Here is a 20,421-nt window from a genome sequence, read left to right as displayed (position 1 = left end):
ATAGTGCGCTTATTGAATCTAGCACAAAAGCGACACCTAACAACGTCGTGCTCAGGCCCTAAACAAGGAATACACAAGGTATGATAATCTCTATGCGGTATCTGCTTCCCACAAGAAATACAGTTATTCACTTTTTCTGACATCCGGTAAACCACTGAGGCAAGAAAAAACCAAAATATTCCCCAACGGGGTACTTAGCCAACTTTGACTCGGTCTGAAACTCTGAATTCGAAAAATTTCAGAACGCCGAACGGCACTTGCAACGCTGCTTCTGCATCGGACCATGCGGCAAAAAAGACTGAGGATATGACGTCGGTCATGCGCATTTGTACCCTGGCGTCCTGATGTCAGTCTAATGCGCCTTGACCGCCAGCCTTATACTTTGATATTCGGGCCGACCGAGGACAGCGGACTACCCAAGTGTAAGGACTGCAGCAATGTGGGATGAAGAACATCAGATGGGGAAGAAGTAAACGTAGGGGCAGATTTTATTTTCTGGTCATGAAATTAAAACATGCATACTTCTTGAAAATAAAGCTATGGCAAATCTGGATAAAATTTTATTCAAGAAAAAAGTACAGTTTTGTACCTACCATAAATGTAGATGTTCGAAGATCCACATTGCTGCAGTCCTAACACTTGGGTAGTCCGCTGTCCCAGTCGGCCCGAATACCAAAGTATAAGGCTGACGTCGGTCAAGGCGCATTTGACTGACATCAGAACGTCAGGGTACAAATGCGCATGACCGACGTCATATCCTCATTCTTTTCTTGCCCAAGATGTCAGAAGACCCTAAAAAGATAAGGCCAAAACCAAAAAACACCAAAACACTCCTGTGCCTAAAATATGTACAATATATACAAATGTACAAAAAATAGAACCTCACCCACACAACCACCCCTAAACACAGAGGGGAAGGAGGGAGGGATTGGACTGCAGCAATGTGGATCTTGAACATCTACATTTATGGTAGGTACAAAACTGTACTATGTTCTTCATCTCACATTGCTGCAGTCCTAACACTTGGGTAGAATCCCAAAGCAGAGGTAAGGGAGGATGGCTAAGCTATAATGAAGCAGGAGCTGCCAAAATGCCCTGCAACACAGCAGTGGCAAAACCAGCCCTGGACTTAGAATAGAGAGGAAGGTGGTAATGCTTGGAGAAAGTATGCACTGAACTCCAAGTAGCTGCCTCCAAAATATCCTTAGTTGCCACCCCCCTTAGAAATGCTGTTGAAGTGGCAGTAGCCCTAGTGGAATGAGGCCTAATCCCAGCTGGAATCTCTTTGCCATGATGGGAGTAACAGAATGCAATGCAAAACCCAATCCACTTAGAAATAGTTTGTTTTGACACAGGCTTGCCCTGAGAGCTCAAAGCAAAAGAAACAAACAACTGCTGAGACTGCCTAAAATCCTTAGTCCTGCTTAAATAATAACGCAACTGCCTGTGTACATCTAAAGTGTGCAAAATCTTTTCCCCCCTATTTTGGGGATCTGCATAAAAAGTAGGCAAATGAATAGTTTGGTTTAAAGCCACACTACAAACCACCTTAGGCATAAATGAAGGATTAGTACGTAATGATACCCTATCCTTATGAAAAATCAAAAAAGGCTCCACCGCCATAAGGGCCTGCAATTCAGAAACCCTTCTTGCAGAAGTAATGGCCAACAAAAAGCAGTCTTCCATGACAAGTATTTCAACTCAGCAGTAGCCGAGGCTCAAAAGGTTGTAGAGTAAGTTTCTCCAACACAAAATTGAGGTCCCAAGCAGGAGTAGGAGCTCTTCGTGGGGTCTTATATTCTTTGCCCCTCTAAGAAATTGCTTGAACAAAGGATGAGAAAACAATGGTGGGTCACAATCATAGTGAGCTGAAATTGCTGCAGCATGAATCTTAATGGAAGAGAAAGACAAACCTTTGTCTAATAGCTCAGTAAGATATTGAAGAGCCACACTCAAATTAGGCTCAGAAACATCCAAATCCTTTGCTGCACTCCAAAATAAAAATCTCTTCCATTTTTCTGCATACACCTTACGTGTACTAGGTCTTCTGGCTTCCGTAATCACATTCAAAACTTGTTGAGGAAGTTGAGACCTGCTGTGGTTCAAAAGAGAATATGCCAGGCTGTTAGATGAAGAGAGTGAAGCTTGACATTGAGTAGATGACCGTCCCTCTGAGACAAAAGGTGTGGAATCAAAGGTAAAGGCCATGGAGGCTTTCTTACCAGATTCCTCAGTAATGGGTACCAGTGTTGCCGAGGCCAATCTGGAGCTATCAAAATCATCCTTGGCTTGTCTTGTCTGACCTTTAGGAGTACCTTTGGGAGGAGAGGCAGAGGTGGAAAGGCATACACATGAAGATTTTCCCAACTGAACGAAAGAGCATCCACTTTCCAAGCTGTGTGATGATAACTTTTCGTGCAAAACTTTGGCAGCTGGTGGTTTAGTGGAGAAGCGAACAGATCTATGTCTGGAGTTCCCCATGACACTGTCAATTTTTGAAATAAATGAAGATCCAGTTTCCACTCGTGGGGATCCATGATTTGCCTGCTTAACACATCTGCTACGGAGTTCTGTGCTCCTGGCAGAAACCTTGCTTGAAGAGTAAGCTGCAAGCTGAGCGCAGTCCCCCACAAAATCATTGCTTGCCTGCATAGAGGATAAGAATGTGTTCCCCCTTGCTTGTTGATGTACCACATGACAGTTGTGTTGTCTGTTAGAATCAACACCTGCCCTGGAAGAAGTAACTCCTTGAAAGCCTTCAATGCAAACTGGACTGCTAACATCTCCTTCATGTTGATATGTAGATGCTGTAGTCTGGCAGGCCACTTGTCTTGTATCTACTTTCCATTCAGATGAGCTCCCCAAGCTATGTCTGAGGCATCTGTCGTTAGAATCTGACTCGCCTCTGGCCGGGTCACAGAGAGTCCCTTGTTTAGGTGACATTCCTGAGCCCACCACAAAAATTCCTTTTGAATGCAAGGTATTATTTGAATGACAGTGTCCAGATCCTGGCAGTGCTGTGTCCATACATTTTGAGATACCATTGTAGCTTCCTCATATGCAGTTTGGCATTGGGAAGCACCAGAATACAAGATGCCATGAACCCTAATGCTTGAAGGACTGTCCTTGCAGTCAGCACGGACTGATGAGATAGTTGATGGAAGTAAAGGGATAGACTCTTTTGTTTGTCCGGGGTTAAAAAGGCCATCTGGGCTGCTGTATTCAGTCTCACACCCAGAAAGCACATGTCTTGAGAGGGTACTAGACTGGACTTTATTTCGTTCACAGAATACCCCAGGCATCTTAGCACTGCTATCACATAATCCAGATGCTGAAGAAGCTCGTCCTTTTCTTGAGCCAGAATCAGACAGTCGTCCAAGTAAGGATAGATTTGTATTCCTTTTAGCCTGAAAAAAGCTACAACTGGAGCCAGAACTTTTGGAATACTCTGGGCGCAGTAGATAAGCCAAAGGGCAATGCAGAGAACTGATAATGGGAATTTCCAGCTCGAAAACGCAGATACTTCCTGCAACTGAGTCTGATAGGCACATGAAGGTAAGCCTCCTTGAGATCTAAAGTTACCATCCAGTGATCTTTGCCCAGCAGAGGTAAAAGCTGTTGTAACGTCAACATTTTGAACTTGGGAATGTCCAAATAAGTGTTGAGGATAGACAAATCCAAAATTGGTCTCCACGTGTTCCCCTTTTTGGTACTAGGAACAGGCGAGAATAAAATCCTAGGCCCCTTTCTGGCACAGGAACCGGCTGAATGGCCCCTATCTGGAGCAACAGAGAAATTTGCTTGTGAGCCTCTTTTCTTTGTAGAGGAGGAATATCTGGCATGCCTTTGAAAGGAGGCAAGGTATGGAAATAAAACCTGTAACCGTGGTGAACGATATCCAATACCCATCTGTCTTGGGTAATAACACTCCAGTTTTCTTTGAAAAGTGCCAGCCTTCCTCCCAAAGGTGCTGCCAGATGAGAAGGCTCTGGCAGCTGAAAAGGCAAGTCATTGGGTCTGCTTACGAAAGGACTGACCCCTGCCCTCACCAGAAGACTGGGCAGGCGAACTGCCTGCTCTAGGCCTAAAAGAACCTTGAGCTCTGCCCCTACCACGTCTAGATCTACCCCTAGACTGAGAATCATAAGAAGGATAAGTCCACCCCTTAGTAGGCCAATTTCTACTAAACTTTGGAGGCTGAACCTGCAAAAATCTTTAACAGTCTGCATAGACTTAGCCTTGTCCTCCATTTTCTTTAAAACTGCGTCCACAGGCACCAAATAACACATCAGATTGTAAAGGAGCATCTAAAATCCTTGTCTTTACATGTTCAGCTAAATTCTGATCCTTGAGCCAGGCGTGCCTGCGAAGAACAGAACCAGTGGCTGCCACCCTCGAAGAGGCCTGTACAGCATCAAAACCACATTGCAAGGAATGCTTACCCACTTGTTCAGAAACATGAACTAAATCCTGCAACTCTTTACACTCAATACCTTCCGCCAGAGCATCTACCTTAGACTTCAATTGTGAAAGGAGATAATTTTGGTATTTCAACATGTGAAACTGGCAATTCAAAGCCCTCATGGCTAAAGTGGAAGAAGTATACACCTTTTTCCCCATCTATCCAAAGCCCTTGCCTCTTTATCAGAAGGAACAGGATTTTTAACAACAGAAGCCTTAACACCTTTAGGGCCCTGAGAAACAGTTTCTGGGTCTGCCCTGGGACTCTTAAGATACTTATGAGCTTCAGGCACCCTATAATACCTGTCCGGTTTAACTGGGGCAGGAGGCAAAGAATCAGAGTTCAGGGAAGCCTCTGCAAAAACATCCTCTACCACATCCAGAACAGGAGGTATAGCTAAAGGCCTATGCTGGGGTAGAAACAAAAATTCCCTAAGCCTTTTCCTAGAATCAGAGAAATCTTGACCTTCCCATTTAAAATGCTCCCTCATGGAATGAAGGGTCTCTGAAAAAGAAAAATCCTCAGGAGGAGAAGCCGAAGGTGTAGAGTCATCTACATCAGAATCAGAATAAGGAGGATACTCCTGCAAGTCTTCAGCCGAAGACTCAGAAACCTCCGAACACTGCTCAAAACTTTCAAGCTCAGGTTCCACCCTAGGCCTCTTATCAGGGGGGGGTAAAGAACCTCTAATCATAGTAATCAAATCTTCTGCCATTTTAAGCATATGTTTCTTAGGCAGAGACCCTGAAAAACTAGGGAGACCCCACTGAAGTTAACCCTGGCCTACCTCTAGAAGGAGCCTTGGAAACAGAAGGAGGGCCTAACCACCTTAGGAAGGGAGGGAGAACAGCTACCTGAGAAGCCCCTTCAGCCTGGCCTACCTCCTGAGAGGACACATCTTGTAACAGTAAAGTCTCACCCTGAGAATCCAAAGGAACTTCTGGTAGAACCACCGGCTCCACCGAGCCCTCTAAAGAACCGACGTCCGGGACAAACGGTTCTTCCACCCTAGGCTTCGCTGCTTTGTCCTTGCGTTTTTAGGCGAAGGCGTCGGAGCATCCGGCGGCATGTTGTAATTACAACGCTTCCCAAAAACTAACCTGGCACAATCTAATCTTCTCTTAATAGTGCGTTTGTTAAATCTAGCACAAGAGCGACAGCCAACAACGTCGTGCTCAGGCCCTAAGCAAGGTATACACAATGTATGGTAATCTCTATGAGGTATCTGTTTCCCACAAGAAATACAGTTATTCACTTTTTCTGACATCCGGTTAAATACTGAGGCAAGAAAAAAACAAAATATTCCCCAACGGGGTACTTAGCCAACTTTGATTCTGTCTGAAACTCCGACTTCAGAAAATTTCAGAACGCCAACCTGCACTCGCAATACTGCTTCTGCATCGGACCATGCGGCAAAAAAGACTGAGGATATGACGTCGGTCATGCGCATTTGTACCCTGACGTTCTGATGTCAGTCAAATGCGCCTTGACCGACGTCAGCCTTATACTTTGGTATTCGGGCCGACTGGGACAGCGGACTACCCAAGTGTTAGGACTGCAGCAATGTGAGATGAAGAACATCACAATATTTTCAACAAAGGTTTGCAAAGTCTAAGCTACGATCTTTCCTGTAATAACATATGGCTGTGAGAGGTGTACTGTAAGTAAGATTATGCCCAGATCATCAATGATTTTGAACTGTGGTGTTGAAGAAAAAATGGCTACAATAAAATCAAATCAGTCAATACTTAAGAAAAGCCAGACTGCTGACTGGAAAATCTGACAGTAAAATTAAAACTCAAATACTCTGGTCGTATAATGGAAAGACGGGATTCCCTAGAGCAGACACGGATGTAGGGAAAGATCAAAAACAAAACAGTAGGTATTTTTATACCTCAAGCAGACTTCAAATAATTCTTCCTCAGGTAGACAGCAAATGTTGGAGGTGTGACTGGAAAAGCAGTAAATAAATGGGAACATATGTGTTGGAAGTGTAATGAGTTGGCAGATTTTAAAAATTCCTTACAGGATACTCTGTCAGAAGTACTTAAATTATTGTTTGAGCTAGGACACTGGATCTGAACTGCTTACACATAAGTAAGGTCCTATTAAGTTCAGCTCTGTTGGCTTCCAAAAAAAAAGCAATTAGAAAATGGAATTCAAAGTCTAAGCCAACTGTATTTGACGTATTAAATATAAAAGAGATGACCTTAAAGAGGGAAGGAGCAAATTACATAGAATAAATGGAAACCGTGGAACACCACATGTAGAATAATACTAGGAGGAGGAGTTGTAAGGTTTAGGGGATGGCAGGAATTCAGCCATTTATGTAATGTTGGACTGGTGACACAACAAAGGATATGTGATGTATATAAATGGTAACAATGTAAATGTGTTTTGTTCTTTTCTGTTAAAGCATGTCTGCTTATATCTTGGGTAATAATTTAATGTTGTAGTTGTTGCATCTTTCGGCTTTTCCCAGTTAGGGGTTGCCACAGCGGAACTCCGGTCCGCTAATGATCGGCAGTAGACTTTTACGTACCGAGTTGCCAGCCCTGACGCACAACCTTCAACGAAGGCACGCCCATTCATGCATGTCTCCACACAGAAGACGCTCTAGCTGAGGCGACAATGCTACCGCAGCATCACCACCGCAGTCTGGGTAATAATTTAATAAAGCTCTTAAGAAACAAAAAGTAAAAGGGGGTGTGGCACAGGCTAATATGGCACAACAATGTATTACTGAAGAAATAAATATGACTAAGAATTTCAGAGAAGTAGGTGTTGACAGACAAGCCAGAGTGCTAAAGTCATTTAGGTCAAGAAGATTCAAATACAACTAAATCACAGCAATCATGCACACATGCACAGACACAATTTGTACATCTACATTCTGATAAAGTAATGTGAATCAACACAATGTTTACTCACAAAAGCAAAGGTGACAGAGAGCTGAGAGCTGCAGGCCAGTAAAGTATACTTTTTAATGCATGTTTATATAGAGCTCCAAAAATACATGAAATAAGGCTTAAAAAGGAACTATTCAGACTTAAAAATGGGATTCACAGTTCAGTATAGTACAGGCCATGCCGCAGATAATTAAAAACAAAACAGCATTTAAAACTGGGAAGAGACTGCAATGCACAACTCTCTAGAGATGATTCCCGGCAACATCATTGCCCTCCTGTTACACTTCACACTGTTACACGGCATCTATTAAGGACTGTGAGAGGGACACAACCCTTTCAGAGGAGTGGAGACCGTTTTCAAATGTGTTTAAAAAGATGTTGTACCACTATTATAACATACATTTAAACTAGCTTGAAAACTAATCTCTCTGCCACATTTTTGGTACCATATACTTCTGTATGGTGTTGGTGGGGTAAAAAGAAAAGCAGTTGGAAGAGACTGGGTGTGGTAACATAATCATTAGGGCCTTTCTGCAGCTTGAAACACTGCAGCAATATTTTCTGCACAGGGAACGGGATAGGTCCATTAATGGAAAAATAACTAGACCCCAACTCCCTATTTATTAAACGTTCAAACAAAAATGTTCTCATTAACAAAGAATCTGTCAGATAGAATATCAGTATATGCAGAATTAACAGCCTGGCTGACTCTGATGTCACCTGTCTCCATTCACTCAACAGACAAAGATAAAGCTTGCTTCAGTATAAATGTACTTTTAATCTAAATGCTGAACTTGTACTTCGCTTAAAACACTGCAAACACCACACTACCATTTTCCTTACCCTGATCCTGCACTTGTCCATGTGACACCTGCATCGCTGAAGGGGCTTGGGAAAAGGCATTAAGAACAGCGAGACCACCATCCGTCAAACCTGGTGTTGATGCATACATCACTGCATGGGGGCTTGGATACATCATATGACCAGGCATCGTTGTGGGGACAGCAGAGGTCATAATAGCAGCTGGCAAGGTCACTGCATGAAATAAAAGGTCAGAATTAGACAGAAAAGCTGTGAGCAGGGGCTGTAATCAGGGACACTGACTTAAGTTTCTTGAAAAAAAAAAAGTAAAATTCCATTTTTGTGAGATATTACAGGAATTATACCTGTGACTATTAAATGGACCTCTTCTATTCATTACTGTGATTCCATTACAGTTTTAAGCATGCATATAAATATGCAAATTTAAAACAGATTCTAAACACAGAACACTGGCAGTATTGCAATCAGTACATATAAGAAATACAAGTAACGAATGAGTGCTCTGGCCTAAAATGTCAAAACCATGAAAACCATGTTTTTATAGTGCTCATTACAAATTTTGGTCTGCTTTGGACCCCCCCCCCCCCCCCAAAAAAAAATGGAAAATCAGTGTCCCTGGCTAAGATTCACAATAAAGAAGCAATAAAAGGGAAAAGTACAAACCAAAGAAAGAACTGGCGAGATGACAAGAAACACCAGGATGCACACAAGAAACCTTTATTAGTAGTAGACTGCAGATGGGGGTGCTAGACAGACTAACCAAGAAACAGGAAGAGACCACAAACAATATGGTTAGGCAGCTTCTGCTGCATAGAGCAATTTGCATGAAGGCAAAAAAGAATGGGATTAATCTTAAATATTGGCTAGTAAGGCCACTTAGCTTACCTAGTTCTCCTATACCCTACTGTTAATTTACTGCCATTTCTTTTCATACACACAATTATTTCCCATCCATCCATCCATCCTAACACCCTTAAATTCCTTCTCTACTTCAAGTAGGTTTTTCCCTAGACCCACTGACCTCTCTGTGAAAATGCAAATTAATCAGTGATATCTCCTGTACTGCTGCCGGACAAGCACTTGTTCTCCAGTCTGGCTGTTGGCTGAGGTATCTTGTGTGTGGAGTTTATAGCACCTCCTGTGTCTGCATAGATTTTCACTGGGTGCACTGATTTCTGCTCATATCTCAAAGATGTGCTGTATGTGCATGTGTATGTATGTGTGTGCGCGTGTGTGTCAGTTCATGCAAAATATTTTGGCTCTGTACTGTTAGTAACCTGCTTCCTTCCTGTAGTCAAAGGTACAAAGTTTGATTCCTTCTACCTCCATTTTCCTGCTATGTGCCTCTGAGAAAGTCTCTTGACCAAATAGTACTCCAGAGTCACCCTTGAAAAAGGGGTAAGTGTCCAGTAGGCTTAACGAGTTAAACGTATAAAATAAAATAGGTTGGTGGCTGTTCACATTTTGTTCTTCTGCTTTGCATCAAATGAGTGCTGTGTGAACTGCAAGCTTACCTGTGACTCTGCACTGCACTAAATGGGTAATCAAGAAAAAAAAAAATAGTTCGCACTGCCTTTGCATTAGAATCCTCTTACTTCAAACAAGTCATTAACTATCTTGATCTCTCAATTTCATTGAGTTATTTTAATTTCTGTTCTAATTCTTACCTTTTTCAGAATATATAATGCCTCATTTAATCTATGTTGAGAAGGCTCTCGCTAAACATATACCACTTATGTTATGCTCCCTTATTAACTATCTCCATTTCATGTATGTATGTCTAAAACTGCACAGAAATGCACACAGAGCATTGGCCAAGGTCTCACAGAGTTCCTGTATAGAAACACAACCACCATGTTCTCCAGGATATGTCTATCACTGCACCTCATCTCCATACCATAACACTGCTTTCTTACACCAAACATACAACTTTTAGATAATCTCAAATGAGAAACCCAGAACTCTTCCTACTTTTCTTATTGAGACTATTTCCCTACAAATTAAATATTGCCCCAACTACTTTACATTGCTTTTTGCCTCTTTAAACACCTCTTTCAGTCATCAACACTTAAGTAAATCTGTGTTATCTGGTAAACTGTTTTCTAATGAATCATGTATACAACCCATTACTCCACCCACTGCTATCTTACATATATTGAAAGAGGGCACTTCTTTAACTGTCAGATAGTACAGCATTTCTTTTAATCAAGTTGCATTATACCAGTGCTTCTGACATGGAGGGATAAGGCCTAGACTAATACTCAAGCAAACTGAGTTTGGTTACCAGCTCTGGTGCCTACTGGAGTTGGGAGAGAGCAAGGAAAGTGATGTTGCTAAACCGGCTCACCTGTCTTCAGGTGGAAGAGTAGAGGGCTGTATGTCAGGAGAGCAGAATACTGAGGTAGAATCCCTGCTGGCCAGCAGGGACTACAATGGAATGTTGGCAGCCAGGGGAAGGACAGCCCTAAAGAGTTGTTTGAGTGACACATACTCACTTATGTACACTACACAACAAATTCTACAGTATATTACTAGGCATGTGCCAAGGGGTTACAGACAAACAAGGAAATACACTGACAGCAGTCTAAGTCATGGCCTCTCAGTCGGTTATTGTTCGCGGAATGAATGAATGAGCCAAACGGATGACAGGGTCTGATGGTTAGCAGACAGTGAGGAAGGGAAAAAAGCTACATTCTTTGACCCAATACTCAAAGTATGAAACATCTTGTCCACTAACAGTGAGCCTCAAATAATCAAGGCACCATGGGAAAAAAGAACAGGTCCCGAGAAGACACAGTTTTAGCATTTTTTTAAATTTTATTTTAAGGTCGATATGAAATTAATTTTAATATTTAAATAATCCTATCATCATGACTACTGTGTGGTAATTATTTTGCCAGTCCCTTAGCTTTGTAGCCAAATACCTACCCCGCAGTTTCCCATTAAAAAGAATGGGACATCAAACTTGGAAATGAGATATCATGCTGTTATATAATAGCATGATGTTTTACTTTCACCTCTCTCATACAGTAACAAAACATGGCTAACCAATCCATGTCCTGTTGGTATATACAATAAGCACATGATGAGTTCCTCTGAGCAACTAATCTCAGTGCTTACTTGGAGATCTCTGATCATTTAACAAGCATCATCATATCAAGCAGACACTCCAATTTTCAGGAGCAGTTGCTCTCTTGCATCTTTGTAATTCCAAATACTGGTAGCACACCAGGCACATCTGTGGTAGAGTTAAAAATAAACACTGCCTACAGCAGTAGCCATGAATTAAATCAATTAATGGGACAGGGTGGAAGGGGATGGCTGTGAGTACCAGCAACAGACTGAAATACATTATTTATATACACAACCATACGACCTGGTTGTATTACTTGGATTCTTTTTTATTTTTGGTTGTGTATATATTCATGTCTAGTGATCCTTCACTTAATGTGCCTAGAATTTTTAGGCAAGATTCATCTAATACGAGTCAAACTACTATGGAGCAGTTTACTACACCAGCAGGTGAACGTTTGAATGCTAATGGGATACAAGAAGAACAAGTTACCTTTTGGCAGAAATTCCTACAAAAAGAACAGAGGAGGTTGGAAAATCCCTTCTCCTATATTGGACAACGAGTAGGTAACTCTCTACCTTCGGATATGAGAGAGACATTTGAAAGGTTGGATAAACTTATGGCTAAAGAGTTAGCAACATATCTTAATTGTCTAAGCCTGCAAAGATATTTAGAATTGAATATCACACCTAGAGGTTTGCGTGCCTTTAAAAATCCCACTACACCGTTTGATCTACAGGATGAGACCGACAAGGCGTTCCACAAGAGATGGGTAACAGCTGCCCATCAGTGCTCTATTGAGTGGGTTAACATATTGGTGGAACGCGATAAAGTCAAACAAGCTAAACTTAAAATTGATATAACTAGCACTTGTGAAATATTAGCTGGAGCCATAGGTACAACCCGTATGGAACAATGCCTTAAGGACATACAAAATAAGCTCATTGAGCTAGAAAAAGAACTGCTTAATGTTAAAAAATATAAACTAAACCGAGACATCAAAGATTATGCAGCTGATTCAGCGGTTTCCCGTCCAACCAATAAGAAACGACGTCAAGGCGTGCGATTTGCGGAGCAGGAGAGACCACAGCGCAATGGCGGATCACATACACATTCGGATGTTTCTACTGAATGGGAAAGCGAACCAGGGGAAGGTGGCGACTTCCCTACTTTGCCAGCAGCACAGAATCCCGTTGAGTTTCAGCAGTCCTTTCGCAGAGGGAAATGTAATGATTTTGGAGATGGAGAGAGACTTAGAGACAACGACAGGGAAGCGGAATATGGACAGACACCATTTGCGGGTACATATGCAACAACACAAAGGTATAAACGAACCAGAAGAAATTAATGACAATTTTCAAACAGTTACTGATATTAATGTGGACACTACATATATCATTAATCTGTGTGGTATTGATCTAAATAATGAAACTGTTTCAGTTCTTAACCATGGTTTAAAATATATTCCAACTGTTTTACCTCGTGTACATGTTTTGAAAAGTGATATCTATAGGTTTATACGTAAACTGCATTTAGCTGCTTTTTTCAGGGCAAAAGTGTTTATAATTTTGATAATGAGAATAGTAATGTGATATCAATGACGTCTTCTGATGATTCTGACGATAGTTTTTACTCTTGTTCATCTGATAATTTGGGTACAGTTAATTATACTGCATATAGTAGATTGGATACATCTAGAGTGAAAACCAAAAGTGATTTTGTTCCTCCATTTACACATGAGGGTATAAAAAACTTCGCAGCAATAATTGATTTTGCTGCAGAAGAAATATATAATGTTTTTGAAGTTAGTAAATATAAAATTAAATATAATTTGACTAAACTAGAATGGCAGGCTCTGCAAACTCTAATTAATAATCATGAATTAGTAATAAAGCCAGCAGATAAGGGAAACAAAGTGGTACTTATGCATTATACCCAGTATGCTGAAATGTGTTTAGAACATCTTAATGACATTAATACTTATAGTAAATGTGATGTTAAAATATATAATAAGGCATTAAAACAGTTTGATGATCTATTACATAAAGGGCTTAGGCTAGGATACTTTACAAAGGATGATGTAATGAAGAAGTTTAAGACGAATAATTGTGAGATAGCCTTATTTTATTGCTTACCAAAAGTACATAAACATGCTATTTTTCCTCCGGGACGTCCTATTGTATCAGCATGTAACTACTTTTTACATAATATGGATATTTTTTACACAGTTTCCTGTATCCTTATGTTGTTAAGCAAACATCATATATTAGAGATAGTTTTGAATTTTTGGATAAAAATCTCTTTAATAGCATGGACACAGGATATGTTTTGGTTTACAGCTGATGTAAAAAGTATATATACAAGCATTAGACATGAATATGGATTAAGAGCATTAAGAAAAACATTAGGTGATAATCCTCAGTCTTTTTATATTATTGAATTAATGGAATTTTGTCTCAAAAATAACTATTTTTATTTTGATGGTCAATTATTCCATCAATTGAAGGGCACAGCTATGGGGGCAAGTTTTGCCCCTATGTATGCGAATGTGCTAATAAACTCCTTCGAATTAAAATTTTTGTATCAGTTAGAATTTTTAAAAAAATATGTAGTGAGTTATCGATACATTGATGGTTTGATTTTTATATGCAAGGGCGGTATAGATGATATAGAAAATTTTAAAAATAATTTACAAAAAAATCAGTTTGGTTTAGAGTTTGATGGTTTTCAATTGGGTAATAAAGTGAATTTTCTGGATTTGACTTTGGAAGGCAGGGACAATGGTAAAATAGCCACTAAAATTTATAGAAGGTTTGAAAATGATTTACATTTTTTAGATGGACAAAGTCATCATCCATCTCACCTCATAAAATCTTTGCCATATGGGGAATTCATTAGAATTATGAGGCTGTGCAATAATAGTTATGAGTTGGAAATAGAGCTAAAGAAGACCGTAGAGTTATTCATTAGAAGAGGTTATAATAAAAAAGTAGAACTATCTTTGCAAAGAGCAAGAAGTGAAAAATTACATATAAATGAGAATAAAAAAAGTAAGGTGAAAGAAGGTAAGCAAATGTTCATGGTTTTAATGTATGATTTAATAACAGAAGAAGTTAAAAAGGCAGTACAGATGTACTGGCCCTCTTTATTTAAATATAAAGATTTATTAGAATTCCAAGAAATGTTACATTTTCTTATAAGAGAGGTAGAAACCTCAAAGATATGCTGGTACATGCCAGATACTCTAGACCTAATGATAATTTAAAATTAGAGATAGGGTTAATGGGTACATATCAGTGCGGTAAGTGTATTTCCTGCCAATATATAAGTAGAACATTTGAACATATAAATGGTAGAAATTTTAAACCTTGTGGGAAATTTTCTTGTAACACAGAAGCAGTAGTATATGCACTAAAATGTCCCTGTGGACTGTTTTATATAGGAGAAAGTAAAAGAGCTTTCAAAGTTAGACTTCAGGAACACATAAGGGTTATAAAGAATAAGAAAGCAGAAAGCCCCTTAGCTATGCACTTTAAAGATTACCATAATAGTCAACCAGATGGTTTGTTAGCAACAGTTTTAGAACATATTATAATAGATAATAATAGGGATTTGGTTAAGCAAAAACTTTTATATAAAGAGACTGTTTTTATATTGAAATATGGTACAATGACACCTAGTGGTATAAATGTGGAATGTAATTGGAGAGTGTTTTTATGAATTAATGAATTTTTGATTAATTGTTTGTTTGTTTAATTATTGTTCTTATATGATATAAATACTCATGAAATGTTCTTTGTAGTTATTCTCCTTGAAGGCGTGAGCCGAGGCGCTAGAGAGACTAATAAATAGTGTTGGATCTTTCACCTGGTCGTATTACTTGAAATACATTATTTCTCCCATTAATTTTTTTTTTTAATTTTCTGTACCAACACATGTTGAAGGTGATCACCAGAATTTGGGGGGGGGTGCTGTGCATGAAAGTACAGTTAATATCCATGAGCTCACAGAAATAATTTTTTTAAATAAAAATCTTTATCAAATTATTACTTATGACACAGATAATCATATCTTTGTATAAATGAAAACAAATCATACTGACATTTTTAGTTGCAAAGAGAATCTAACCAATGTCAGTTAAACATTACACAACTCATTCAAGTTCTACCTTGTTTTAAACCTAATTTTTTTCTAAAATGTTATTTGTATGTATTGCTCCAACAATCCCCATTTTTCTATTAACTTGCTTCTAGCCTTTTCTAAAGATCCCATTTCCATTTGTTTTATCTCGGTTACCATATACACTACTTCTATCATCGTTTTTTTTTTAGTCTTCGATTTCTATTTTCTTTTTTGGCAACCACTAAAATTAGACTCAGCAAGGCCTTACAATGTCTAGGCGATTCCGATTCTATATCACAGCTCAAACAAATAATTTTCTTAGTTATACTAATTTGCTCACACAGTATTTCTAATAGAGTAGTCTGCAGGGAATTTTTGAAGTCTGCCAACTCATTACACTATCAGAAAATATGTTCCCACTTACCTCTTTGTTCCCCATCATGCTTGCAACATGAGGAAAAATTCTCTGGAGTCTACTTGGTTACAAAAATACTTATGAAAATGCTACCAAGCAACGATCCTAAATCTTTTAGACTTTTTCCACACAAAAATGATTACTGATGTGACTTCTTGTGATTAGAGATAGTGTACAGATATGTTTGATAACAGCAAGTGGGAATAAACTACAGTGGCTAATCATTCTTTTTCACTTATAACAATCTAATTTAAGGGGAGTACCTAGAAGGTTATGCTTTGGGGGTTCGAGGCAGGCTGCACGTAAAAGCATAGTGCAATTTCACTATAATCTATTGCACAAACAGTTTAATAAAATTAAGGACATTATTTTACGCACACACACACACACACACACACACACACACACACACACACACACACACACACACACACACACACACAAGGGCATGCCAAACTTAAAAAAAATAAATGTTTACTTTCAATTAATTAATAGACGATTGGCTAAATTATTAGGTTTATCTAATTACTGCATATAATCAGTGCTGTGGTGTTGTCAACATACCTACAAGGATGGACATCAAGTTGCCAGTGTACAGATCAGTCTAACTTTGTACTTACTTCCAAGTACTTTTTCAGCTTGTGTGAGTTAATAAAATTACATGATCACTGTTGAAGGATCAAATATGCTTGTCAGGGGGTGGTGTTGTGTCTACAAGGAATAAGCTGAAATTAATTACAAAGGCCATTATTTCTGACACTTTCTTCACCATCAGTTTATATGCACACTTCAAATGTCTAACTATTTGTAGTGGAAGGCTGTGTGACTGTGAAAGCAAAGAGCAACTATGTGATGCCTGTGAAGCAGTCATCAATATGGCCTTTCTAAGGCCAATGCAGATCTGTGTGAGAGCTGCAAATTGAAGTTCATTACTTCTACTTTAATCACATTCAAACATCAGAGTTATACAAAAAGTGGCAATCTTTTTGCGGAAGGGATGAAGAGGCAAGCACTGTGCAAAAGCACAAGCAAGGCGGAAACAATTTGATTGCTGCTTAATGATCACATATATGCCTGGTCAAGGGGAGCGATTATGTCCAAGAGAAAAAAAAAAGTTGAAATGATTACTGTGACCATTATGCCTTTCTCTTTCTTTTCAATGGGGCAGCAGAACAGTACACAAAGTCTATTTGTTTTCTGGGGGTAGGCTATGTGTGAAATCAAATAATTACATGATCACTGATACAGGTCACTAGGGGAGCAGCACATGTGTCCAGGCAACAGCAAGAAGAACAGCATTACTGCAGTCATCATCTGTGTGACTTCTTCAAAACTGACATTGGTGTGGCATCTCAAAAAGGGCCACATTCCAGGATGATATGGGTGTGAAAGGAGCTGAAGATAGTTTACGGTACTGTAAAATTCCAGAGAAGACACAACCTATGTTGCGGCTTTTAAGTTATTTACAGTTTCATGGCTTTCTTTATGCAAATGCATTTAGATTCAATTTACAACACATTTTCACTTTTTCTACAAGAGGTTAATGCATAATTCATATCATCATAAAGGTATTTTAACTTTAACACAAGACTTAAAATCACTATTACTTTGACACTGAAAATGTTTCAGCTTTCGAAATGTTATTACAGAGAAAATAAAGGGAAAGCAATACTAGATACTGTAACTTTGGACTCAGAAACTGTACAGATGTTCTTCCTCCTCATCTCTTCACCTGGGCTGTGCCTGCGAACAGTCCATTGAGACTGGTGCACTATCTCAGTAAACAAAATTTAAAAAAGCACAATCTAATTTGCAACTGAATATCCAGATTTGCAGTCTAAACGTTTAATAAAAATTGTCAAACTGTTTCATAAATACAACTTTGTACTGGTGCTTTTAATAAAAAAAGGCCTACAAGCCCATTTAAAAGGCACCAGGCTGCCAAGTTGCATTATACTCAGTTTCCATTAGATTTAAGCATTTGATGTCTGGTCAGTGGTGGAATGCAGCCAAAATGCAAAATAAGGCAAGGCAAAAACTCTATTTACTGACAAAGGCAATTTGTTTTCATGTAAATCAGGATTATGATACAGTGAAATCTACCAGGCAAGAAAGACAGTCAAAATGCATTTTCTTCAAGAGTACCGTTTCGTAGTTCTCGTAACACTTTTATAATGAACCTTCACAGGGAAATTGACACATGGGCCTTGTACACCGACAACAAATGCAGTATACAAAGGACTTTTGGTGTCACATTCTCACACTATATGCAGTTTCCACTAAAGGAATGACCTCTCATTAAGAAGCACTAGGAAACTAATGTCTGGAATATATACACATTAGTTGTCATTACAGCAGAAGTAAAAATATTACAAATATTTTATCAGACGCAAAACTTCTACTGCATATAGAGGGAAGCCTAAACTCCACATACCGACAAAGGGGACATGCTGCTGTGTAATACTGAAAAGCACTGAAATCCTGGAACACAAATGTAGTACGTGTATTTTACCAGGATATCCTACTATAATTCAGTAACAACCCTAAAGCTTTTAGTAAAAATTTCCATGGAAACATCAACAGAAAACCCGATATAAAGTGCCAAGTGCAGTATTTTGGAGGAAATATGGTGCCATTGTCTGCATTTTACTCAGTTTCCAACTAAGGGGCCAAATGACCTCTGTTCAGAGGCACAATGAAACTAACACCCATAATCCAAGTGCACCAAGTTATTACATTAGAAGTGAATGCATATTCCGGCAAAAGTACAGTTTTGTACCTACCATAAATGTAGATGTTCGAAGATCTACATTGCTGCAGTCCTTACATATGGGTAGTCCGCTGTCCTCGGTCGGCCCGAATATCAAAGTATTAGGCTGACGTCGGTCAAGGCGCTTAAGACTGACATCAGAACGTCAGGGTACAAATGCGCATGACCGACGTCATATCCTCAGTCTTTTCTTGCCCCAGATGTCAGAAGACCCTAAAAAGAAAGGCCAAAACCAAAAGACAGCAAAAACAACCAACCACCCTTGCACTAATCATATGTACAATATATACAATATCCACAATATTCACAACCCAAACCACACAACCGCCTCTAACTACAGAGGGGAAGGAGGGAGGGTAAATTGGACTGCAGCAATGTAGATCTTCGAACATCTAGATTTATGGTAGGTACAAAACTGTACTATGTTCTTCATCTCACATTGCTGCAGTCCTTACATATGGGTAGAATCCCAAAGCAGAGGTAAGGGAGGATGGCAAAACTATAAAGCATTAGGAGCTGCCAAAATGCCCTGTAAAATTGCAGTGGCAAAACCAGCCCTAGATTTAGAGTAAAGTGGAAGGTGGTAATGTTTAGAGAAAGTATGCACTGAACTCAAGTAGCTGCCTCCAAAATATCTTTAGTTGCCACCCCCCTTAAAAAAGCTGTAGAAGTGGCAGTAGCCCTAGTGGAATGAGGCCTAATCCCAGCTGGAATCTCCTTACCATGATGGGAATAACAGAAAGCAATACAAAACCCAATCCACTTAGAAATAGTTTGTTTTGAAACAGGCTTGCCCTGAGAACCCAAAGCAAATGAAACAAATAACTGCTGAGACTGCCTGAACCCTTTAGTTCTGCTCAAATAATATCGCAACTGCCTGTGTATATCCAAAGTGTGCAAAATCTTTTCCCCTTTATTTTGGGGGTTTGCATAAAAAGTAGGCAAATGAATAGTTTGGTTTAAAGCCACACTAGAAACCACTTTAGGCATAAAGGAAGGATTAGTACGCAAAGATACCCTATCCTTATGGAAAATTAAGAAAGGCTCAACCGCCATAAGGAATACACAAAGAATGATAATCCCTATGCGGTATCTGCTTCCCACAAGAAATACAGTTATTCACTTTTTCTGACATCCGGTAAACCACTGAGGCAAGAAAAAACCAAAATATTCCCCAACGGGGTACTTAGCCAACTTTGACTCGGTCTGAAACTCCGAATTCGAAAAATTTCAGAACGCCGAACGGCACTTGCAACGCTGCTTCTGCATCGGACCATGCGGCAAAAAAGACTGAGGATATGACGTCGGTCATGCGCATTTGTACCCTGATGTTCTGATGTCAGTCTTAAGCGCCTTGACCGACGTCAGCCTAATACTTTGATATTCGGGCCGACAGCGGACTACCCATATGTAAGGACTGCAGCAATGTGAGATGAAGAACATCCATGGATTTTTATTTATATGCCTTGGCTCAAATGCCACAGTATGAAGCAACTGAAGTGGTGGGGATCAAATTCCACAGTGAGCTGCACTAATATCGCCAAGTGTAGAATTAACAGTCATAGGTACATTTTGTAGCTGAACACCCTGTTGTTACTACCTGAAAGATTCACAATGAAATCTAAATGCGAGATTGACATATGGCCTTTTATGCATAGGCACCAAATAGAGAGGCACATGTGCCTCTACTATCACAGTCTGACATTTCCAAATGTTATTACTGTTTCTAAAAGAAGTGTTTCACATATCTTCTATTTGGTGTGTAGACTACATCTGTATTGAGTTACTGCATAAGATAAAAAAATGCATCTATACTGAGTTATTACATAAAGTTAAAATCATATACAT

General features: G+C 39.4%; 1 protein-coding gene across 3 annotated transcripts in view; it reads right to left on the bottom strand.

The window, feature by feature from the left end:
- SRF (serum response factor) overlaps positions 1-20,421 on the bottom strand; it is an 870,566-nt gene that overhangs the window by 161,889 nt on the left and 688,256 nt on the right. For 2 of the 3 annotated variants that reach the window (XM_044060034.1, XM_044060035.1), the window contains one exon: positions 8,215-8,406. The exons of the other annotated variant lie outside the window; for it this stretch is intronic. In XM_044060034.1, coding sequence (XP_043915969.1) covers positions 8,215-8,406 — 192 coding nt within the window. The remainder of the gene's footprint in view (positions 1-8,214; positions 8,407-20,421) is intronic. 3 annotated transcript variants of the gene reach the window in all.

The sequence above is a fragment of the Protopterus annectens genome, chromosome 1.part2 (assembly GCF_019279795.1).
Source record: "Protopterus annectens isolate FY-2018-M chromosome 1.part2, PAN1.0, whole genome shotgun sequence".
NCBI classification, from domain to species: domain Eukaryota; kingdom Metazoa; phylum Chordata; order Ceratodontiformes; family Protopteridae; genus Protopterus; species Protopterus annectens.
The sequence above is the reverse complement of the archived record's forward strand: the minus strand, read 5'-3'. Positions and strand labels throughout refer to the sequence as shown.